At 37.0% G+C, this 25,483-nt stretch overlaps 1 protein-coding gene across 1 annotated transcript in view; it reads left to right on the forward strand.

The window, feature by feature from the left end:
- Window positions 1–401: 401 nt before the first annotated feature.
- The window catches only part of ANKFN1 (ankyrin-repeat and fibronectin type III domain containing 1), a 95,726-nt gene continuing 70,644 nt past the window's right edge, over window positions 402–25,483 (forward strand). The window contains 3 exon segments of the mRNA XM_010002767.1: window positions 402–481; window positions 1,213–1,332; window positions 1,812–1,931. Of these exon segments, the coding sequence (XP_010001069.1) occupies window positions 402–481; window positions 1,213–1,332; window positions 1,812–1,931 (320 nt within the window).

Consider the following 25,483-nt stretch of genomic DNA (forward strand, 5'->3'; position numbering starts at 1 on the left):
GAAAAATCTGATTTCCATACAGAAGTACAACATCTAAGATTTTGAACTTATGTCTGATTTTCCTGACATAATGTAACACAGTTTTCTGATTGTTCTCTGGATGTGTTAAGGAGCTCAGAAAAGTCTGTGCTTGAAAATTTGGATCTGGATCCAAGTCTTTGACCTTTTCTACCCCATAATATTAAGGTATTGAAGCAAGTAATTTCAGAGAAGAAAAACAACAAATACAGTCACATTACTTTGGAGTGCTGTTTTTGGTGTCACCTGAAAGACAGAGTAGGGTGTGATTGTATTGTGCATGCAATGCTTGTATGTTTTCATAAAGAGGCTGATTTTCTTAAGACAAACTAAAAGTTTGAGGTTAGACTCAACGTGTTTCTGTTCTCAACATACTAAACTTCATGACAATTTTATTAGCTCCTCCTGTCACAGGACCTCAGACTCACAGTGAAATCACCCTTATCCAGAACTACACATCCTGGTATATTTCTTAAAACCAGAGGTGGACAAAGATAAGAAGCAGGGAGTCCTAACTCTATGCTGAATTGAGACTAATGGGCCTGTAGAGAATCCAGATTTTTAATATTTTGAGGGTTCAGAAACAGGGCCAGTGCAGTGTTGGGCCTGGGGGAGACAGCAGAGGAGACAAGCCAGAGAGAACAGGTTTGGAAGCCTGTGGCAGTAAAGGGATCTCTCTTCTATAGTCTATCACAACTACCCATTATAAACCTGTATTTCTTGCTACTGAGGTTTCTTCATTTGCTGTAGTAAAGTGGATCTGATTTCTTGATCTATCTTTCTGTAATCAGCCACCTTGATCCCAAGAGCTGATTGCAATAACTAAATGACACTGTGTGCAGTGGTGTATTGTCCCATCAGATGGCACAGACGAGTTCTACAGTCTCCTTTGAGTCACCCAAATCAGCTATTAATAGCTGGTTTAAATGTAAGAATTCCTGGACAGTTCAGTTTTAATTTGGTCACAAGATATTCTGGAGTCTTGGGATTTTTCCTTTTTTTTTTTTTTTTTAATTTCCTGAAATTGTTGTGTTTTTTTCTGTTCTTAAGAGACAGACTCTAAAGGAAGCAGCCATTCCTAACCTATGCAGACAAAGGGAGTGGTTCCCTTAGCAACAGAAACCATGTGGAGGTTCTCAGAGCTCTCTCTTTTCCCCCTACTCGTGTTTTCTTTTAACTCAACATTTTGCACAGCATCTTGCGTGGAGACTCCGACAGCTGGGCTGGAGGCAAACGGTTCTTCCGGCTCCAGCGAACCAGGGCTCAGAAGGCAATTGTTCTACGCTCAGCAGACAGAAGAAATGATAATCATGGGTAAGTGAACTGGCACACAATCAGAGTTCATGCTGAGGAGGGGGAAAGTTTACTGGCTGGCAACCAGAAGTGTCCACCACTTCCCAGTAGGCATGGTTGTTTGAAACAGGGGCATCAGTGTGATGGTTACCTGGTTTACTGGTAGGATTGTATATCTGCATTTGCATTCCAGGGTTTGGAAACATTAGCACAACTGGGGTCTAACCCTTAGAATGCAACTGACTTCCTTTATAACCCTGCACATCTCACCTCACCTCTTTGTTTTCTTTCCCCATCCACTAAATGAAGATGATATGCCATTTCCTGAAATTGTTGTGTTTTTTTCTGTTCTTAAGAGACAGACTCTAAAGGAAGCAGCCATTCCTAACCTATGCAGACAAAGGGAGTGGTTCCCTTAGCAACAGAAACCATGTGGAGGTTCTCAGAGCTCTCTCTTTTCCCCCTACTCGTGTTTTCTTTTAACTCAACATTTTGCACAGCATCTTGCGTGGAGACTCCGACAGCTGGGCTGGAGGCAAACGGTTCTTCCGGCTCCAGCGAACCAGGGCTCAGAAGGCAATTGTTCTACGCTCAGCAGACAGAAGAAATGATAATCATGGGTAAGTGAACTGGCACACAATCAGAGTTCATGCTGAGGAGGGGGAAAGTTTACTGGCTGGCAACCAGAAGTGTCCACCACTTCCCAGTAGGCATGGTTGTTTGAAACAGGGGCATCAGTGTGATGGTTACCTGGTTTACTGGTAGGATTGTATATCTGCATTTGCATTCCAGGGTTTGGAAACATTAGCACAACTGGGGTCTAACCCTTAGAATGCAACTGACTTCCTTTATAACCCTGCACATCTCACCTCACCTCTTTGTTTTCTTTCCCCATCCACTAAATGAAGATGATATGCCATGAGAATCTTGAAAGGACTGTAAAGTACCATAGAAATATACATTGTTGCTTGTCAAAATTATATTTGCTTTTGAAGTTAGTGATAAGGTGTACAGAATGTGAGAGAAAGTATTGTTCTTTTACTGGAGATTTTATGCAATTAACTTTTCTTTAGACAGATCTAGTTGCTTTTCTTGATGGTACAGAAGAGGAGATAGTGCATATAGTGTCTATATATATATATATATATGCGCGTGTGTGTGCATTAAATTTTATGTATGCTGGTGTATAAATAACAGAATTAGAGCCATTTATTTCCCTCAAAATAGCTATAGGATTGGTAAAGTAGTAGCTTTGTTTCAGTGAAATCCAGCAGACTATAAGATAATGAAATTTATCTTTGTGTGTGTTGCAATAAACTGCCCCTAAAGTGCTATGTATCACCAGAGTTCTTGTCAGCCTGAGCTGGAAAAGCCTAATGCATAAACTCAGTGAGTCTGTAGTCATTTTACCTAAAAACAGACATCTGAATTAATCCAATTGTAAGTTAATTGTTTTGTGGGGGACTTGCATAAGGGTCAAATTTTTGTCCCAGTTCTTCCTAATTAAATATACAAAGTTCCTGTGGCCCAAATTTTTCATCACATTTGAATTAAAATTCAGGCATTCAAGTTCATATTTGGACCAACAGTACTGCACCCTGACCCTTTGGATGCAGGCTTCCTTCTATTCCACACTGACAGACCAGTCTCATAATGTCAGAGTAAATGCATTTACCCCTACGGGCAACAAGAGTTGTTCCTATATCAGATGTGTTTACTGCAGAAAAAAAATAGTCAATTGGTAACTACATGCACAGAACAGCTGCAGAAGTATTATGCAGCAGCTAACCACAACCATGTGAATAATGTGCTGATATTACTCTTCCTATTCCTTGTGCAATGCACATATCACTACGTATCACCGGCTCTGTGCTGATCCAGCACCCAGGACCACTGAGCTTCTCCTAGATGATCACAGGTTCAAAGAGTCATAATGCTCCCTTTTGCATGGCAATTGAGTATTTGTCTCTTAGCTCCAAATGAAATTAGGAAAAATTACCATGGGTCACCCTAATGAATACTTTAGCTTTTGGTGCCTGAATAAAGATGAAGGCAATAATGCAATGTAATTTAAAGGAATTGTTCCCCTTTTCTCTCTATGCTTATATTCCCCTCCTTTTATACTCTACTTCAAACAGTACAAATGCATGAAACAGTGATACTAGCTAAGGTACAGGATTAAAATATTTTACATTTAGTAGGCAGTGTATGAGTTCCAAATTACAATTTAGTATGTAAATTTTGTAATATGTGAAGAAAATCCTGGGTTTAGGGGGATTTTAAGTAATTGCAGATTGATCTTCTTGATTACTTCCTCCATCCCTATTTGATACCTAGTTCTGCAGTTTTCCCTTGTTCCACATTTACTCTATTTTTTGGGAAGAGTGTATTTTCCTTCAGGTATGCAAAAATGTCGGTCTTTTTTGCCAAGCTTGCTATTGGAGATTTTGTATGAATAAGCCACTGAGACCACTTTGACTTACTTCAGACTCAATTTTGTACTGTTACTAGCAGTAGTTATACTGTGCTTTTCATCCAAGCATTTGAAGTGCATTGCAAATGTAAGTGAGACCCTCTCAGAAATATGTAGACAAGGAAGTGACAGTAAGCGATCACTTCCTCCAGAGACTAAGTAAATAACAAGAATTCTGATAAACTATAGAAGTTCTTCATACCTTAGAAGCAAAGCTCTAATGTAGAAGAAGCAGATTAGATTGATATCAACACCTGTTTCCATTTTTGGATGCTTTACATATAGGACATGTGTATAGGCTAAGCCAAAATGGAAGAAAAATTGGATGTTAGTCTTAAAGATTAAAGAAATAAATTATGATTGAGCTATAGGAAAAGTAATGAGAAGCTTATTTATGTGGCTGGCAGCCAAGAAGTTAGAGAAGTTTCATGTTTTTAGCAAGAAGGATAATCGCATACAGATCAAATTTCAGGATCTTACAATTTTTGTATGCTATATGATTTTTCAACACCAAACAAAATGCAAGACTTATAATGTGAGTAATTCTTTTTTCAGTCTGATTTATTCATTATAAAAGATCAGCAGGTGTAACTCCCCCAAGATACCTCTGGCTAAAAGGCAAGTCATAGGTTAGCATTTGCATGAATCATGGCATTTTATGTTGCAGACTTGAAAAGGGGACTGCTGCCATTGTGGGCTGAGATACTGCCCCTTGTAACCTGTTATCACTTGTCTGATCTACTGCTAGAAGAATTGCATGAAGGTGGACAGTGGGCATCCTTTTCCGTAAAAACTTTTCAGCATCTTTTGTGGGAAGAGCCAGAAAACCTAGGAATTGTGACTGTCTCTTATGCAGCTGTTTCCAGTCCTGGAACTGATCTGGAAATTTCAGAGAGCCTTAAAGGATTTAAGAAGCCAGGACTAGTGGCAGCAAGCAGTGCACATACAGTGCAAGAATAGGTGGGACATCTGAAAGAATTCTGCAAGGATTTTGGATTAAAAAACCTTGTCTCAAAGCCTTTTCCATTCACAAGTTTCATACATATGAGAAGACAAAAATAATCTTTGTCTTCTCTTTTCTCTCTACTTTTCCAGCACCATTATGCAATAGCCCATAGATGTGTTTGCAGAGTCTGCTACACAGAAGCTATTTTAACTTTTAATAGCTCTATTCATGGATCAACCTTCAGACTGTAGTTTGTTGCCTGGGACAGCTGTAGAACAAATAGGTGGGAGGGTCTTCAAAATAAACAATAACTGTCATTTATATTTCATCTCTGTCTTGAGAAATATTTCTGTTTGATCTCAAAAAGGTAAAACCAAGACCTGAAAAAAATCTTTCACTGATTTTGTAGCCTGCTTTTTTGTCGTCACCAAATCTGTGTTAGGGATCATCTCGATATGATTCAGATTAGGTTTGTTCTGGTGTATCACACCTTGAGAGCTTGGAGTGGATTTTGGAGAGAAGTCTGGAAGTCCAGCATGAACGTACAGTCAATGTCTAAACTTTGTTTCCCCAGAAACATGTCAGAAAAGCACATACACTGGCTCTGAGCTCAGGGGTAGCTTCCTGCTTTAAGGCAGATGGTCAGCTGAGAAAGATAGAAATCTGCAGGGTGATCCTAAACCACACTTTTCTGAATCTTCTAAGGCTAATGTCTCCTTTCCCTTTTGCATCCTGACAATGTTGAAATTAATGATCTTTGGATTGAAATTTCACATGGAGTCAAACTGAGAAGATGTACCTGAATCCAAGTTTATTTGAAATACAAAGTTGCTGCAGCTTTTGTTCAGAGCTAATCCCTGTGTGAATCATATGGCAACACTCAGCATGCTTGGTCTCCTGAAGATGTTCCTTTGAGGTCAGCAATTGTCTCAAGCAAATATTTGCCACTTCATAAATCTCTGCTTGTATAGGCTTGGATTCTATAGCCTCTTTTTTGGGTACTGCAAGATTATACAATGGCTATCATGCATCAACAGGGCAGTAACAAATTCTTTTGGAAAATGAGAGTAGATATTCAGACTGAAACTCAGTTGTAGCGAAACTAAGTTTTAGATCAGTCAGATTGTCATTTGAAATAGATAGAAATTTCAGTCCAACATTTTAATGCAAAAAATAATATGTTGTGGAAGTTGACATATGCAGTCAGTGCACTTTTGAAAAGCAAAGGAAAAAGTTTGAAATATTTCACTGAATGTATGATTATAGTGCTTGGGGAAGTTTCTCCAATAATATTTAAAATTATTACTATAGTTCAAACATTATTAAAATGAAGTGTATCAAATTTGCTCCAAAGTTAATGTTGAGTTAGAATTGCCATTTAGCCATTTGTACCTCTTGAAAAGGATATATATCACTAGGCATTTTCTATATGGAAAATTTGATCTATGGTCATTGCAAAAGGATATGGAAAAGAACTGGCCATTTTTGTTGGATTCTGTCTTCTGTGACAATATTTTTTGGCTCATAAATGAAGGTAATAATTCAACTTTTATTTAATATATAGCCAGAAAGTTATTCTTTAAAAATAATCATCACAGCATTTTACTTTGTTTGGGTTGGAATTTAAAACAGATGATGGTTTTGGGGGACTTTAGAAAATTAAATGGACTGGTTTATTATTAATTATTCCACATCTAATTAGTTATGTTGATTATTTTAGAAGTTCCTTGCATTGTGCAATTCCTTCTCTACAATCTGTTTGCTTTTCACTGCAGGACAGTGTGCAAAGAGCCTCTGTGACATCATTGGGCAGCTGAATGTCTCTGTTGTCTATTTAAAGAGTTCTTCAGATTCATAGCACAATGTTGTAAGGCTTAGCCCCAATAGTGTCTGAACTTGACCATCGTGATCAATTTGCGATTAAAAACAGAAATCATCACAGCTCTGTGTTCACTGCTTTCCAGGATGTTCTTATATGAAGTATATTTTGTATCTCATTCTCATTATCTATTTTGAGGACAGTGCAGTCTGGGTGTTCACAGGGGCCAGGACAGAACCTCAGATGTGCAGTGTTCCAGAACTACCAAACTCAGTTAAACTTGTAAATTTTCTGATAGATAAAGACTTGCTCCTTGCAGCAGTGCATGAAAAAACAACTCAACTTCATCTAGTTAATAACAGAGACAGCATTCGATGTCTTACAGTGAAGAATGGATTTTTACATCATGTTGTGCTACAGACATGATGTTTTAGGCATTTAAAAAACTTTATAAGATGATTGGAAGGTGAAGTTTTGGGGAACACACCAGATTCTGAGCAATGTAATAGAAAAACAGAGTGGAAGGAAGGATTGGTTTGAGGAGCTGAAATTCCTTTTATTTTGTTAGTGCTTGTCTGCAGTTTGGTGATAACCATTGCTCCAGACAGCTTCCATCCTATCTCATTATTGTCCTTATTGAACAACAATAATTCTTTTCTATTTTCTATTTAAGGGAACAAAATGCTGCTGTTATGTTCATATGGCTACGTATTTAAACACACAATATAAATAGTGTGAAAGTGAGCATTGTCAGTCCTCACGGTCTGATTACAGTGTCAGTTAGGATTATATTGAGATTCATCATTCAAGAAGCAAAGAAGGAATTGGGATAGAGAGAGGGGAGAAGCTGCAGGAGGATGGTAAAGGGAAAAGTACTTTCCTAATATTTTACCCTATTAGCTCCTAAACTATGTGGGTACCCTGTCAGAGGACAGGGAGCCTTTGCAGGCAGAGGTGGCTAAGTGAGAGACAAATGTGTGTGATTTTATACTGTCTTCAGATCTTGCAGCTGATTATTTATAAATACTAATTCCCTGTCTCTGCTATTTTGTTATGAACCAGGTTTCTGGCATGGTTTTTATGAGGTTGATTCAAAATATTAAAAACCTAACTGCCCTGCGGGATCTGTAGAGAGGAGAGAGTTGATGGCAAAGCACTGCTCTAGTGAGACACTGAGGTACTGAGTGTTGAGAGTAACTGTAGTCATTGCTGAGTGTGAAGTTTTTTTCCTTTGAAAACTTTTGCTGAGTTTAATATTGCTATTCAAAAAGGTGATGTTTTAGACTTCAAATTAAGTTGTTGACACTAAGTGTATTTAGTTGTAAACCCAGCAAACGCTCTGTAAATTGTATGTGTCAGACCTTACTCTTGCAAACACCTACTCATGGGTCTTACCTCATCAGAATCAGCTCTTTATACATGTGAGTCTGCTGATTGGGCTTTCTTGCTTTAAATCAATGAGTTAAGAAAGACTGCTGCTTTCAGGACACTGATTGATTTATGCATGTTAGCAATAAAATACGTAATGTACCATAGTTCTTTCAAAGTGCCCAGCCAACTTTATTAGGACTTTTATCCTGCTCACAAAGTTTGCCTTATAGGCCTAGGTTTCAACAGTGATAGACTTCCCAACAAGTGGCTAGATTGTTCAATTCATGTTGCTTAGGCCGCTATGTTTCTTAAATAAGGGTTTTAGATTTATCTTGGGATTTCAAATTAATATTATAAAGGGGTTTTGTTGGGACAAAAAGAGAACATAACCCAAAAGCCTCTGAAGTTAATGGAAGTTTTAAACTTATTTCAATGAGCTTAGACTTCAATTCTCTAAGGCTGTTTTAGAGAATTTATTAGTTTATTTAAATAGATACCTCATTTATGAACTTGACAATAATTTTTTCTGTCTTGCTAAAATACACAGAGTCTTTAGGATCAGAATCCTGAAATTTCCAGTAGCCAATACTGTAGCTGAAATAGTAGCTCATACTTTATTTTACTATTTGTTGGGGGTTTGTTTGTTTGTTAGTTCTTAAAGAAAAGATTTAAATTATACATAAAACCCAAAACATCCAACCGGTCAGACATGAATGAAACTAGGCAGGGTCAGCTGCTGTTCATGTCTCCACCACTATGTAACTAAACCCACACATCACTGTCATCTCCTCACCTTGCTGTTTCCTCCGTGTGTTACTTTTTTGTATTGAAAGCTTGCAAGGGAAAGTATTCTCTCTTGCTGTTTGCATAGCATATAGCCCCAGTTTCAGCAGGGGCATCTTGATACAATAGTAATAAAAATAAATGAAGTCTAGAATAATTGCTTTAATTAGATGTTCTAGAGCTGACCAAATGCAGATTATGGTGGCAGCTGTACTAGGTACAAAATAACTGGCTGGTGTTCTTAATTTTGCGAACAATATTCTTTTCAACTGGAGTGCATTCTCCCCAAGTACTGACATGTAATACTAGAATGGGGACAAACATAACAATAATGCATGTCATGTCTCCAGGTATTACTAAATGGTACTGGAATCTTCTGCTGTACTGGTGTGTCTGGTGGGATTGGGGATATTCTTGCAGGCAATAAAAAAAAAAACCAACAGAATCAGGGATAATCAGATAGAGTGGATCAGGTAACTTTTCCTCTCCATAATTATAAGCAAATAGTTTGTACATTATTCCACAGGTGAAATTAATCATTTATGGTTTGCTGTTCTTTGGTTAAACCTGGAAGAGGAATGCATAGCTTTTGAAAGTTCTCACTTAGAGTGTTTTACCATAGCCACTGATAATGACTTCCAAGATAGATGTGACAATGTTCTCTATGTGTGAGAGAACACCAAGTATTGAGACTTAAGTAGGCATTTAATAAAATAAGAGCTTGTTCTTCTCAACATAATGTAATTTAAACCAGTGGCTTTTAGAAATATGTCTTTAGTGAGAGTCACTTCATTTTTTGATGTAAAGGTTGAACTCTGGGCCTTGTATGGGAAAAAATTGATTATTAACATGCAAAACAGGCACCACCAGACACATAATTTACCTGCCTCAAAATATCTTTTTAAAGTCACCTAAAATAGTTAATAGCTACTAGAAAAACTGCTGCAAAGGAAGCTAAGGTGTCAGATTGTGTGTATTAGCACATGAAGCAACTCTGTGTGGTCACTTTGAACACTCAGTAAATACAAGACAATTTATTCCACTTTCTAAGGATTTAAGGTGTGATAAGTGGATTGACTACAAAGGAATTGATATGTTGTAAATTTATATCCGGTGTGATTTGCAGTAATTTCCTGGGTAGACAAATGCAACGGAAAATGAAACAGAAATAAACTAACAGATAGAAGCAGAGCAAACCCCAGCTTGCAATCCAGATTGCAAAACTGGAAAAAAACCCAAGTTTCCATCTGGCTAAATATAAAGGAAACACAATCCATAAAAGGAGATACTGAGCTCTCCTGCAAGTTCAAATGAGGACAGCTATGCATCCTTAGAGAAGCCATTACCAAACTTTTATGTGTAGAAATATAAAAATAGACTGTCAACAACTTTGTGGTTTTGTTTTCATGTCTGAAAGACAATCACTGGAGGCAGACAGACCACCTTAGTTTGCATCTGACTAATCTGTATAGGAAGTTTAAAAATGAAATATGATTTTTACCTAATGTGTCCTTGTCTGCTTGATAGTGCAGGGCTTTATGTGGCACATCAGGTCAGACATGTTAGGAAGAAGTGGCAAAAATTAAGTATATGCAAACCACTATGAAAATTAAATGCAGCCTCTGTGGGTGGGAAGGGTGGAGGAGAAGATTTTTTAATGTCATTCTGTCTTAGTGTAGTGAACCATTTGTACCTCAGCAAAGTGCTGTTGATACAGGAGTGGGACCTAAAGGCCCCACAGCCATCTTTTCTGCCTCGGCTAAATGCATTAATTATAACTAGAAATACAAAGATAAAAATGGTTCACATAAGCCAGGCACTTGACTGGTCTTCATTTTAACTGTTACAATCTGATGTTTTCATAAACATAGTATTACACTTCCCTTTGAAATTTTATTTTTAATTTGGTTTTGAAGTGTGATGATTGAACACAAAAATCTGAAATATTTAATAGGAGCCTTGAAACTAAATCTCATAGGCTTCTTTGCAAAATCTTGCCCTTTGAACAACAGAGAAATACATGGATCATTTCTTGGTCTGACTTTTGGCAATGGGACAGTGCTGCATTTTTGCAAAGTGAGATGTTTCTCCCAAAACTTGAGCACCTGCTAACATCAGTTTTCAGTGATCCTTGCAGACTGGCAGGAAACACAATCAAACAGCCTGTCACAAACCTGTCCTGTCACAGACACACACCAGGGTTTGCCTGTGCATACTGCACAGGTTTATCTGGATTCACCACCTCCAGTGCATGGCAGCAAAAGGTATCTTAGTCACCTGTGCCTTCTTCTATACCAGGGAAGGTTAATATTGCAAGACAAAATTTGTTCTAGCAAAGGAAACAGAAATTATTTTCATTGGAAAATTGGAAACATCAAGACAGAAGAGTAAAAGGGAAATAACAAAATAGGCTAGATTAGTTACCAGCCCTCTGAGTGAAAGAAAAACAAAGGACTCTTTCTGACCCTCTTCCCCAGTTAGGCAAAACAGATCAACCAATATTTTTTTTTATCTTGTTATCTAAGGCAGGGTGACTGTGTCTTCCTCACTGTGTTTTCCAACAGAGGTAACAACATGGTATGTTGGTTCCAGGATTATCTGCCTCTCAGGTAAGTATTTGTTGTAGCTGAAACTTTTATGTTGCTGACAGAAAGACTCCGTCTGTTTAAACTTCAATGTGTACTTTAATATGGCATTTGGAGGAAAAAAGTCTTTTTATACTGACTTTATAATGAATGTTAGAAAAGAGACCAATGTAATAGGAAATTCTAGTGTTGTGTTACTGCTGTAGTGATGCTCAACTACAAAATCAGCATCCAGGCCAAATTTTGTCCAAGTTTTATCACCTAAATTTTCACAATTTGCAAGTGGTGGAAATCTGTTGCTCTGAAGCTTCTAGCTTGTTTTCCAGGCTGCCAAAGCTCAGTAGTTCAGAGAGATATTTGGCTGAGAAACAAAAATACTGAAATTTTCACCAAACTGGAAGATCACTTTTTACTTGTCACGGTGTATAATACTAATGCTGACATTAACAGCAGAAAATATTCCTTTCCTAGCTAGAATTGTAAAGGTTCTTCAACTGTCACATCTGTGAACTTCTGCCAGTTTTTAATAGCAAAACCATTGGTTCTCAGGAAATACATACTACAGGCCACTTGGTAAAGCACTTTAGACTTCAGAAATTTCCAGCTTCGTAATTGTGATCAAGGAAGGATTCTTCAACTAGCAGAATAACTTCCCCTTAGATATATGCTTTCCGTACACACGCATTTTGTTGATGTCAGTGTATTCTGTCAATGACACACTAATAATATATAGTGGAAATGTCCTGAACAGCAAGAACAATCTTTCAGTAATTGCACTTGCATATAGAGTGGTGAAGAATTTACATAGTTACAGTCGTTGTAGAAGATTAAATATAAAGGCACTGTTACATGCAGGAATGAAATCCAACTTGTCAGCTAGTTAGAAGACTCATGAGAAGGAATTTCTTGTTGTGGCCAATTTCATCTCTCCCTCCTCTGCACCCATTAGGTCTTTGCTGTGCCTGCTTCTTCAGCTCTATGTGAACATATTTTCTCTACGGCACATTTAGTTATCAATCAACGGGAATCTCAGCTGCTGTTGTGCTTAGTGGACAAACTGTTCTTTCTTTACACTAACAAGGAATGCCTGAAATAGCCAGACACACAGCTCTGATTGATGCAGCTACAGTTTATACACCTAGATTCAGACAGTCTGAAACTGCCAGAATTAATGGCTTATTATTAGAAAAATACTTCTGCTAGACTTATAATTTAAAACCATTTAAATGTCTCAGGCATAATCACTGAAGTTAAAGTTTTAGCTGGTAGCTTGATGGTATGAATAAGACACGTGTCTGCTTGTCTCGGGTATGTTTTCTCTTAATGTTTTTGCTGTTTTAAGTTTTTCCTGTATTTCTAGGATGTGCTATCTGGGATGATCAAGATTGATGCACAACTTTCCATAGATTACATTATGTCCCTGACTCAGTTTGTGACTAATTTTCATCATGAAAATGATCCATGATTTAAAAGCCATGGCAGCACACAACCCAGAGTATCAAGCTATGGAAAACCTCTCCAAAGGCTGTGTTAGTACTGAGTGCATGGGCTGCCCAGTTAGGTGAAATCAGAAAACACAAGGAACTAAAAGATGTTTTTAACTCTGAGATTGGAAGCATAAGGCTGTGTGTTGTCTAAGCAACAGTCTGCATTCAGAAAAAGCTTTCGAACAGCCCTAGATACACTCATCTCTGAGTGTGTTTTGTCATGTGCAGTACATAGCAGGATGCCTGAGCAAAACAGTCTCTTATTTTTTTCTGAACTGTAAATGGCTATAGCTTTACCACCTGTGTTAATAGATTCTTAGTGTATATTACTGTGTAAAATTTTAAGAGCAAAATCATCAGTGAACTTAAGGAAGCTTTTAACTGATAGAGTTCTGTTAACTAACAAATAATTTTAGTTAGTTTTAATAATAAATTTTAATAATAGCTTGTTTTAATTAAATAAAAATAAAAATATTTTAATAACATTTTATTTTAAAATGCTCAGCATTTAAAAATATTTATGGAGGCTGGTGCACATATTTATTTATGTATCACACCTGGTAGATATAATTTTATCTCTGTTCTCTTGCAGCCTAGTTGATCAGGACATATAGTGCTTGAATCAGGACAAATTTTTTGTGACCTGATAAACTAAAAAAGGTGGTGTATCCTGAACAGCATAATTTTTTCATAAAAGGTTTATGCTTTAGCAGCCATCAGTGCTGTTACTTTAGTGGTCCTCTGCTTAAAGACAACTTTTCTCATGGTCCACTATCTCATTCTCTAAGTCATGAGTAATAGAAGTGTGTGCTATTCATCAGCTTTTGGAGAGAGATGAAGGAGTTAGAGGTGAGGTGGAGGGGAACCAGAAGGTTTCTATGTAACCCTGAGAACACATGGGGCTGCATCCAGGGTCTGTACTGAGAACACACAATGTCGGTCTGGCAGCTTAGCTGGAAAGACACGGGCTTTTTCCTGCTCTTGCAAAGGGCATCTGTTTTGGTTTTTTTCCAAGCTAGGCTCCTGATAGCTGAGCAAAATGTGTTAGTCTGTGGAGCACAAAGGCAGTCTTTGAACATTGGTTATTGTGCCAGACTATTGTTCCTTGGTTTGTCAGAGCACTGTAAAAATACATGGGGTGTTAAGTGTATCTCTGTTCTCTTTCTGCAAGTGCTGATTCTGAAAAAGATTTTAGCTTGAGCAGTGGCAGCAAAAACACAGTTAGCATTGATTTTGCAGGTTATCTGAGGAAAAGTCTTGGGTTTTTTTCTCTGGATAATTTGAGGCATCCTTTATAACCACAACTTTCAGACATCCTTCAGAAAAGAAAAAAAATCAGAGCCTTTCTTCTTGTGTTTTGTTTGGGGTTTTTTTAAGTGAATTCAAATATAAATCCTTTATATTTAGCCCTTTTTGGTGAATCTCAATACATGTGCTGTATTTAAATTTTTAAAAAGCTTTCTTTTCTATTTATTTATATTTCATTTGTTTCAGGAATAAATTAATAATATAGCCAGTTACCATACTCTGAGTAGTTAATATATACAAATTAGGGCTAAATTAGTAATGTGTTTGCACTAGGAACACTAGGACTGTTTGCACTCTCATTGCATTAGGAAGTTCATGCAAGGACATATTTCTTATTTTTATTTAACATCCCAAATTTTATTGACTCAGAGGCTGAAGGTTAATAGGCATATTTTTAATATGCCCACATCAATCCATATTGTGGCTCTCAGTAAGTGCTAGAGAGGAGTTGTTTGCACAGGAAGTTAAGGCAAATTAACTAAAGATATGATTTTAAAGTATATTAGTTAAAGTGCATAAAAGCTTGGTGTGAATGTTCTCATTCAGAAGTAAAGTGACTGTAGTTCACTCTGCCTTAATGCACTTTAAATTCACACCTTTCAGCTAATTTAGCTTAACTTCCTGTGTGGACAAGCCTTAAGATTGTTCCCAATAGATGGCTGTGCTGACCTTTATTTTCTACCTCTTAAATGCAAACATGTAAAATAGTTTTATGTTCTAAAGAGGCTATGGTTTAGGAAGAGATTTTGTTATGAGTTTTTCAATCATGACATTTGCTTGAATGGAGTAGTGGGTGGTAAATTTTAGAATAAATTTTAATCTTTTTTAAATTTTACAAATTTCAAGTATAGATCAAGTATGGATTTTTATCCAAATAAAAAACATATGATACTATGGGCAGCACATGAAACTCTGACAACTCTGAATAATTTTCACTTGGGAATAATTTGAACTATTATTTCAGGATTGCTTAACTTTCAGAGCTCTAGAGAAAAGGTGATGGCCATAGGCAGGTTGACTCACCTGTCCATACAAGTGACTTTGATTCTTTGAGGATGTGTGAAACTTGGAGTGGGGAGACTTAAACACACAGAGCTCTGTCCAGGAAACCTCACTAACAGGAAGTACACAGACCTTTTCTGTTTAACAAAAACTCTTTCATCTCACTGTTCAGCACTAATTTCGGTATATTCTCTAAGTAATCCATCTTAAAGATCGATGGTTCATGATTATTTATTAGAGTGTCTTTATGTATTTTGGGGTACTTCAGGTGTATAAACTAATCACCTTATTACTCAGTATAGCTATTTTATTAGTTTAGATTTAGGTTTATATCCTTTTTATTCTCATGTTTATTATCAGATAAAACATAGTTGCTCTTCTCAGCTCCAACAAATGCTGTGTATTTAAAGAAACTGAGCTTTTCTTAGAAAAACTTTTTATTTACAAATTGCTTAATGTTATTTGACATGTTCAGCTCTTATTTATGTTGCATATTTATGATATCAAGGATATAAGCAAGACTGACCTAACTAGGACTAACTGGAGTGTAAACCCTGTTAGGTGAATGTATCCAGTCCACCTGTAGCAACATTGTATTTACCCTGCACAGAACTGCAGGTACCTTGTAGGTTGTTGTGTCAAGCACTGTACAGAGCTGGGTGAGCTAAATACATTCCACTGAGAACAAGGATGGGAATTAGTGGTTGGATCTGCAAGGTGTGTTTGTCCCAGTCCAGCAGCCTTCCTGAGTTTCCACTTAATTTTTAATACTTCAGTGGTCTCATTGTTTTCATTGGAACTACTTAGACTTTTGAGGGGTTTAAGAAAATAATGTGTTTAATGCTTTCCAGGGTGAAGACCAGAATGCCTAACACATTTTAGGGTTTAGCACTATGCATTTTCCTATGCTGATGACATGAACTTTAACCAGGGAGTGTGTGTTACATTTGCCAGCTGTTATCTGTGGTGTTCTATGGTTTGATCAGAGCTGGCACATAGCTCAAAAAAAGACTGCATGGCAGCTGATAGTTCAGTATATGTGTAATAAAAATTATATTTTTGGTCTTCAGATAATGGTGAAGAAGCTCCATTTCTCTTTCATGCTCTTTTCCCCATTTTTGTTATTGTTGAGATTTTTTAGAAAGTGCTAATGCAATTTTTAGATCAGTCTATTCATGGTATTAGCTTTATTCACTTTGAACATAACTTCTGTTCCCTTTTTAAATTGTTGATAAAAGTTACAAATTGTTTGAGAAAATTAAACTCTGAAGTGCCAGTAATTCCTCATGGTCTTTTCCATAAAAATCAAGCCCTATCCGAAAGAGAAGAATAACATTAAATTGTGGGTTTAAAAATTACTAAAGAATAGTAGACAGAGATAGTAGTGAGATGCATTGGCAGAGACCAATTTATCCACACACTTTAATAAGTAAGATAAAATATATTCATTGGTGTTTGAAACCATATTTGTACCTGATATGTACTAGAAGATTAACAGAGCACAGAGGACACAAAAAGCCCTTGGCATCATTAGTGGGTCACATACTTGTAAGAAGATTTTGCCACTAAGATTTATGATAATAATGTCTTCTCTGAGTTTGAGGTTTACATGTTGTCATCTCTGGACTCGTAAAAGGACTACCATGGAGGGAACATGTCTTAGCAAACATAGCAAGAAGCATTGTAGAGATATTATTTCTGTTACAGAATCACCTACAGACCCTATTTTATTGGGTACTGCATGTAAGAAAGCAAGCTTGCTGTGCAGACAGATGATGGATGAGGGTGGAAGAGGTCAAAGAAACAGGAAGTGACTTGGTCATGGTCATATAACAAGAATAGAAACGAAGTCTCCTCACTCCCAAACCCAGCATGTTACCCACTATTCCACACTGCTTCTCCATCTGTAGGCTTAGTTATTTGTTAAGCTCAACCACTGCTTGAAATCTTAGCCCACCTACCCTGGAGGTGACAAGAAGCACCACCAAAGTTTTAAGTAGTGAAGTTGAAAGTGCAGGTATAGAAAATTACTTAGCAAGTGAAGTATCATGTTTCTAATTTTATCTGCAGAGACCATTATTCCATTTATACTTCAGCACCAAAATAGCACATTAGGCAAAATTAATTTGGCACAAATAATGAGTTTATTATCTCTTTGTTTCCTCAGTATATATGAAAGGTTCAAATTTGCATTTCTTGCTGCTTCACAGACAAAAGTGTAGTGTGTGGGAAGGACTGTAAACTAGTGGTATCTGTGGTCAAGCTTTTAGATTCAGGGAAGATTGTCAAAAGAAATCTGTTTCCAAGCTGGTTTAGCTTTGAGAATAATTAACTTTTACCAGCTTTTAAGCTTAAGCCATGACCCTTGTGAACTCCTTTCCCTGACATGCCATGGTCATCTTCCCGTAAGATTTTTTTGTAAAAAAGAGAAAGTCAGCCCTATTGTTCTGAATCATACATGATTTTTTGACAACGCTGAATCCCTTCTGTGCTGAGAGGAGCCAGATTGCTTCCTTTATGATACAGTGCTAGTGTAGCAAAGGATACAGGACAGAGATAAAGTATCCCAAAGTTACCAGGAACATTGTCTATGTTGTAGATAAGTAATTATCTCGAAATTCCAGAGTGGGAATGGTTAGCTTGTTGTACTTAGGTCACAGAAGTGACATCTTTTAATATTACAGTTTTTAAAGTGGCTCAAGAATTTCAATTGGGACAAAATTTTTCACACTGGACTTTACTAAGAATATAGGATACCACATCTCCAGATTTGCCCCTTTCTGGGTAAAAAAATTTAAATATTGTGCTATATTCAAATATTTACCATGGATTTCTGGTAACACAGCAGGCCAACAGGAGCATCAGTGACTGTGTGCCATGCAGCAGATGTACTAAGTACTGGTACTTTCAAAAAATGTTTAAGTGCATGTGCACCACAGCAGTGCTGTCTGCCTGCAGTAGACACTTTCTAGAAGTTTTGGACAGACCTGCCCTACCACACGTGCTTTCAATGCAGGCTCCACTCTCTCAGTAAGTCAAGTCTTTCAGGAAGCATCCAACCTGCTCCACAAGTTCTGTGTACATTTTCCCTGCTTGCACAGAGGTTTTGCTCTGTTTCTCATGTGCATAACAATTATACTCCATACAGTAGGTCTGACATGATGTTTTCAAGGTGTTGAGCTGGCAGCACAGCTGTTGCACAGGATACATGTAACTGTTTCAATCTGGGTGTATTATAGGAACTCCAGAAGGCTGAATCTTAGGTGTAGCTCAGTTGCAATCACAAACAGTTGCTGTGGTAGAACACAGGGCACTGAATTGTTACTGTATGGAGAGAACTAGAGATGAGGGTAGGGTAGAAACACCTCAGGTCAACTCTGCTGTTGGTGAAAGTGTTCCTGGTACTCCAGCCTTTATGTGCATGTGCCTTAGAGTAACTTCAGGCACGTGTTTTAAACCGTCACACCTCATCAGACCAGGCAGTCTGGCCATGAACAGTCTAATGACCTGCAAAAGTGTTAGACTTACTGTAGGTGTGATACATGGATCACATTTGCATAGGGCAGCCCTAAGTGTAGCCTCATTCATGGGCTGCAGGAACACAAAACACTACCATGCTCTACAGCCATAGTGGGTTTGGGTATTTAGGAGAGAGTTGCATCTTGTGCTTCAGTTGCGGTGTTGTTTAAGAACTACTTTTCTTCTGAAATACTGAAAAAAAATTGTTCCCAAATTTCCACAGAAGAAATATGACCTTTATAATGTGGTAGATTGTTTTAATCATTGATGGACACAAACTGCATTGTGCAGTCACTCCTATGCACGGTTTATCTACACCACATGTCCTATCAACATACCAACTTACTACATTTTCTGTTTACAAAAAGTGTATTGCCAGTATGTTCGGATGTGGCTGGTTTGCACTTGTTTAAAACTTCATTGTCTGCTCTTCCAAGAACTCATTTGCATTAGAAATTTCACTTTTGTGCAAATTGTTGGCAGATAATAATTACAGCTTAAACAGCCAGCCAAATTACACCAAAGCTAAAGCTATAGTTCTCATATTTGCATTCTGTATTCCTTCACTGTACACTAAAGCAAATGAATTATACTGTTGCTTTTGCAAGTCAGCAGGAGGTAAACTGTCATGGTAGAAATGGAAAAAAAATTGTCAACCAATTTGTTAAGTGTTTTGTTTCTCTTCGCTGCATTGTTTTGCAATATCAAAGCCTGAAAATTAAATGCTTGTAATTGCTTTGGGCATTGTCCTAGTGCTGCTGGCATGGGAACTGTTAGTAGTAAGTGAAAATGTCAGGTGGCTTTTTGAATGGTTGGCAAAATGCATCATGAGGACTTAAAAATGTGGTTCCCTTTAATTTCTAATGGGCTTCATAATTCATGATATTTAATAATATTGCCTTGATTTGCTTTTCAGAGGCTCTGGTGTCTTGCCTTTGGACACGGGACTTTCCGTCTCGACTTTTACTTGAAAATAAAATCCTCTCTTTCACTAAAGCCTGTATTCCATAGGAATAATCTGGGGTATCTTCCATTATATTCCATGGACTTTATATATATGAAAAAGCACAATGTTTAAGTTGGTGAATTGGTCCTATGCTTTACACCTGTGCTTAGATGAAAAGAGCTGAAGAAACTTATTACTGAAGGATGAGGAAAAGGCACAGTATCTGTAGAGCCAGTGTGATCTATTCCCTTGTCAACATCCTCCCCTTGATTCCTTATTTCTGACACCTCTCTTGGCTCACTCAGCTGTGATTTACCCAAGTGCACAAATCTGTGAGAATACACATTATCAGTACTGCAGCTGCAGTCTTGTAGGTCAGATGTTGTATCAACATCCTATCAATGCCTCTACTTCTAGGAATTCACCTGGAAATTGAGTTTTGTACACCACTAACCAGTCTGATTGTGAACTCTTGTTGATAACATTCAGGAGAGCTAATTTTTGTATAGTGAATATGGTCTCTAGTCCCAGTAAAAGAAGAATAGTGATGTCTCCTGTTGTTACCTATACAGAAAAATAATATAGAAAAAATAATATAGAACTTGCTTCAAAATTCCTTAGAGGTGGATAATTGATTTTGCATTTAATCTTGCTGTCTAATGTAGAAAAAAACCCCACAGCTGAACTGAAAGCTCTCACAATATTTAAAAAACAATTTGGTGAAAGCAGAGGAGAAAATTTGTTGTTGTTGTTTCCTTCATTTTCAACCCATTATGTAGCAGGTAAAAAAAGTAAATATGAACTTTTTATAAGAACTTACATTGAAAGTTGAGATTCAAAAGAAAAAGTAAACTAAAATAACCAGTACAACTAAATATTTTTCTATGCTTCTGAGTAGCTTCAAACAAGAGCACTCAAAACCAATCATTTTAGTTTTATAGTGTTAGTTTTCAATGACACAATTTCAGTTTGCTGATCAGATGGTGTGCAGTAATGTAGGGGGAATGACAGAGGCTGAAAGCAGCTGCAAATATTAGAAAAGTATTCTACTATATTATATTATTAATTTGTTTCCATTTCAGGGCAAGTCTTGGGAGTTCACAAAAGACAAATATGATGGCTCCCTTCTATTCAGTAATTCCAGTTCCTACACTGAAGGGTTTAAAGATCTGACTCTGATCTGAGCCTTCAACACAAGTGCAAAATGAAAGATGTAACTTGGATCTCACAAGTCTAGACATAACTGTCAGCTGCTTTTACCCATTGTTCTGTATTGATTTTTATGTACTTTGTTTTATTTAATGAACAGGTTATTCCTGCAATTCCGACCTTATTCAGTAGAATGTCACTCTGCAGCTCCCTTTAGCTTGCAAAGAAATATCTCCCATAACAGATTCAGAAAGCAGTTTCCTGCAAATTTTTATGGGGATGTTATGAAAATTAGGGTTGTATTTTTGACCCCATTTAATCTCCAAGCATCTGGCTTGCACTGTTCTGTTTGGTGATGTTTCTTTCCCCCAATATGACTTTGATAAATACTTTTTGTAGGCTGCTTACCCTTTGCAATTCAAAGCATTAGAGTTATTTACTACACTCCTGCAAACTTTCCTATTGTTTCCACTGTCCTTTGTATCAAATAAGTTGGAGAGCAGCACTAGCTTTGCAGCAGATTGATTATGTGGCTGTTGATGGCTGCTTCTTTTGGTAGTTTTGAATTTCAGTTCAGAGAAAGAAGAACTGTGCAAGTACTATAAAATTATATCTTTCTTGCTTTTATTTTCCCTTTGCACATGATGCTTTTATTAAGATGATATACTATTTTTATTTGCCATGAAATCTTAGTTCTACAAAACTAATTTAGTTCAGATGGCAATACTTGACATATGAATTTTTAAGAACTTTGATGTCCTACAGGACAAAATTCTTTTCATGCACCTTTAGTCAATGAGCTGTATTTTTACTGTCAGTAATATTTTCTTTTTTTTTTTTTTTTTTTGTAGCATAGTAGTGCCCCACTGTGAGCAGATATCCACTGTAGTAGGCACTAAACCAACATTTATTAACAGAATTCTTGCCCTGAAGAATTTACAGGCTGAACATGAACATGTAGAGGAGAGGAAAGGAAGGGCAGTTTATTCTTTTTTTCTAGAGGAAAAACTTGAATGCAGGAACATAAAGGCTCAGATCCACATAGATATTTAACTGCTGTGGAAATAAACTAATTGATTCAAGGTGCATAATCACTCTTTTTTCCCAATAAAAATACGGGAAAAAAAGGGGGGGGGAATCAAAATAATATAAAATAGCCACAAATAAATATATATATTTACATATGGTAAATCTGGATGTTTCCATTTATTGGTGGAAAAGCTTTTCCAGTCTGATTATTGGCAGTAAGAAACCCAGCTGTATTCATGAAAATATATAGCTTAGTGCTGTGATGATCAGAGAAAACTGAGAGACATCTCAGGCATCTACTCAGAGATATCTTGGAGTTTTGTCTTTGTCCTTGAAAGCCAGTGTTAGAGACTTCAAAGTTCATTTGCCTGGATCATGACTGTGTGGAGGTTTTCTTTGTTCTACAACAGAGTTCTAAATACATGGTTTATAAGGGCTTTGTTTAACATGGGAAATACTCATTAGAAACACAGGAGCTGTGTGACATGTACAGTGTTTGACTGAACAAAACCTCTCACTGATCTGCTAGAGATCTTGGGCTTTTGATCTACTCAGTCGATGCCCCAAAACCAGAAGGTAACCTGTAAGACTATAAAAACTAAATTCTGAAGTTTATCTAGAGACTTCTATAAAAAACCCTTTTGACTGACTAATCTAAGCAGAAGACTTAGAGAAGAATAATTGAAATTATGAATTTGTGATGAGAGGAATACTTGGGAACCTGGTAATGTATCAGATTGTGTCAGCCAAAAAAATAGGTCAAATACAATGCCTGAAAAATTATACAGAAACTTTGCTGTTTGCTGTGCTGCTTATAAGCCAGCTCATTATGTGTAAAACATTAACATTGAAATGGCATCATTTCATTGAGTTATCCAAACAAATTCTGAATTTTTAAGAAAATCACGTTTTGTCATTTGTGTGAAAATTATTCTCTTGAAACAGATTCTGGCATAAAAATAATTTGATACATTGAAGACCTATGTAAAATCTTAGAAGTTAATGTTTTTCTAATAGTAGTTCACTTAAGACTTATCTCTATAGTTAGCTTGCAGATAGTCCTATTTCAAAGTAAGGGGAGGAACTGCTCTTACATTATCTCACTGAATAGCAGAAAATCCCCAATAATTAATGCCAGATCCTCAGCTCTGATAGTTTCATTGAAACCATTAGGCCCATGCCAGTTTACATCATTTGAAGATCTGACCCAGCAGGTATAGAAATGAAACTGGCAGGACAAAAAAATATGAGCAATTTGATATCAATAAAAATGTTCATGAGGTCAGTGGGGACAGAGCCTTTTCAAGTTTTTCTTTTACTCTTTTATCCTAGAGAAGGACTTGGTTTTTTTGTGTGTGTTTTTTTTTTCTTTTTCTTCAGTCATTGAGCAAGGTAATGTAGAGCAAATGATAAATTACAAAAGAAAATAATCTGTTGTAGTAAAACCTGGGCAGAGGCCCAAGTATTTGTTCCTAAAATATTTATTTTTCCCCAGCTGTATTTATGCATGAACACACTGATGTTTCTAAAGCAAGTATTAAAAAAATGTAACATCTTTTGAGTAAGAAGCTGGCTTCAGTTATGCATTTTTAAAAAAAAAAAAAAAAGCAAAACTTTTAAACATTTTTCAAATTTCAAACTTTGATCTTTCTGAAATTTCACTATCACGACTGACTAATTATGACTCGTTTTATTTGACAATGTTTGCAGAAAAAGAGATTATAATTCAGAAATCTGAATCAAATTTCTGACACAGAAGATTACTCAGGTGCCCAGAACAGAAACTACTAGATTAGAGGACAAGTTAATCTCTCACTTTGAGTAGCAAATGCATTCAATAGGCTGCACTGGAATTATTGTCATATAACTTATGTCTGGAAAAGATATATTTAGAATTATTTGCCAAAGACAAATTAAATCAGAGATAAATATAGGATTTGTTATTAACTTAAAGAGGGGAGGTTTTCTTTTTATTTCACCACAGGACTGGGAAAAAAGCTCAGAAATTTTTGTACAGCAATTCACAGTTTAAATAATAAGCTTAGTGAAAAAAAAGAAAGCTCAGACATAAATGCAGAAAATGCAAAGTTTGGATTTTACTGAGCCACAGGGAGAAAATATTTATTAAGGAGTTGGGTGAGTAGCCCCACATGTGATTAATTAGCTGCACCCAGGTGGTGAGATAAAAGAACAACAAGCAGCTTAGTTGAGAGAAAGCTGTGGGGAGTGGGGGGGCTACTGTAGAAGTGCTGGGTCAGGGAAAGGGGCTTGCTCTACCAGCTAGATGAAAGGCTTTGCTGGGTACACCTGCTGTGGAGACAGCAGCAGAAGCCTTGGAAACAGAGGTCTTAAGAGAGGCCAGACAGCAGGATTTGGTTTATCTGTTTTCTTTACTGATGACCTGTGTTTGAACAGTAAATGTCTTCCTTAGAGGAGGATACAGTGATGCTAAAGATGCTTCATTAAAAAGTGTGACTGGCTTATACTCGAGTGGGGAAACTGAGGCAGGAATGTTGGAAGGTGGAGTTGTTGCTGGTATTGCAATGAAGTACTGTTTGATTCTACTAAGTCTGTATCTGATTATCTCCTCTGGCTTTGCTTTGCTTTGGGTGTGTGTCATGAGCAGTGGAGCAACTTGAAATGTTCTTCAGATTTCCTATTGAAGGTGAATAATTATGATAATGTTGGCTAGTGGAGAGCTGCACAGAGGATCTAGGAGCAGAGAGTGAAATAAGTGGATCCTATGGAGGGTAAGTTCCTTGTCTAAAGTGGTTTGGGTGTATGCTGGGGCCTAGCCTCGTTATAAGGAATGGAATAGATGAAATCAAAGTGAAATTCTATATGTGACAAGAAATGGGGTGGTCTTTATAGCAGGGTGGTCTTAAACTGAGGTTTAATGTATGTACAATATACAAACATTTTTGACAGACCATTAACACCTATAATCTTGTAAATATTTGCAATTTTCTAGATCATAAATATAGCTGCATAAGCAGTTCTTTCAGAACATCATTTATACTCCATTAAAGGTTAATTTACAAGTTAGTACCTTATAGAAAGAAGATATGTGTACTTTTATGTTAACTTTCTGTAAAGGGAGACTGGTGTCTCCAGCAGCAATTTGTAATTCTCCTGTGACGCTCCCAGTGGCACTATTCAAAGCACTATTTGAATTCTTTTCATCAGCTCATGTTCACAGCAAACTTAATCTTCTGTTTTGAGGACAGAGAGGGAAAGAAAAAGAAAAAAGAGCAAGATCTTAAGTCTTCTGTCTGCGTTCCCAAGCATCCAACTGTTTGTTTAAACAGTCTCCCCTGACACACACTCTCATTTGTCACAGTGCTGATGATACCTACTGCTGAATCTTAGCCCAAGTTAACCAGCTTGGTGGTGCTGGAGTCTTGGTTGTTGAAGGGGGGCAGGGAGGAAAGAGGTAAATAGTGGGGGATTGACTCTGCAGGCTATGACTTTATTCACTGTAATGACATTTGTTTTCTAAAGATCAAAGGCCAGAGAAAGAGTGGGGGCAGGGGAAGAGAGAAAAAATTGTTCACTGTAGACCTAGTTTGAAGCTTTCAGAAGTGCCTGTGAGAAATTAGGTGCTTCTCTGCACATTTGATCATCAAACTTTGAAATCCTAATGAGAGAGCTTAGAGCAGGATCTGAAGAGAAGGGGAATAACCTCTCAAGTTAGGACTATGGGGGAAGAATGAACAAGGAAGGTGCCAAATTTAACTGCTATTTTTTTTTTTCCC

This window comes from Chaetura pelagica, unplaced genomic scaffold (assembly GCF_000747805.2).
Source record: "Chaetura pelagica isolate M959 unplaced genomic scaffold, ChaPel_1.0 scaffold47, whole genome shotgun sequence".
Classification (NCBI taxonomy): domain Eukaryota; kingdom Metazoa; phylum Chordata; class Aves; order Apodiformes; family Apodidae; genus Chaetura; species Chaetura pelagica.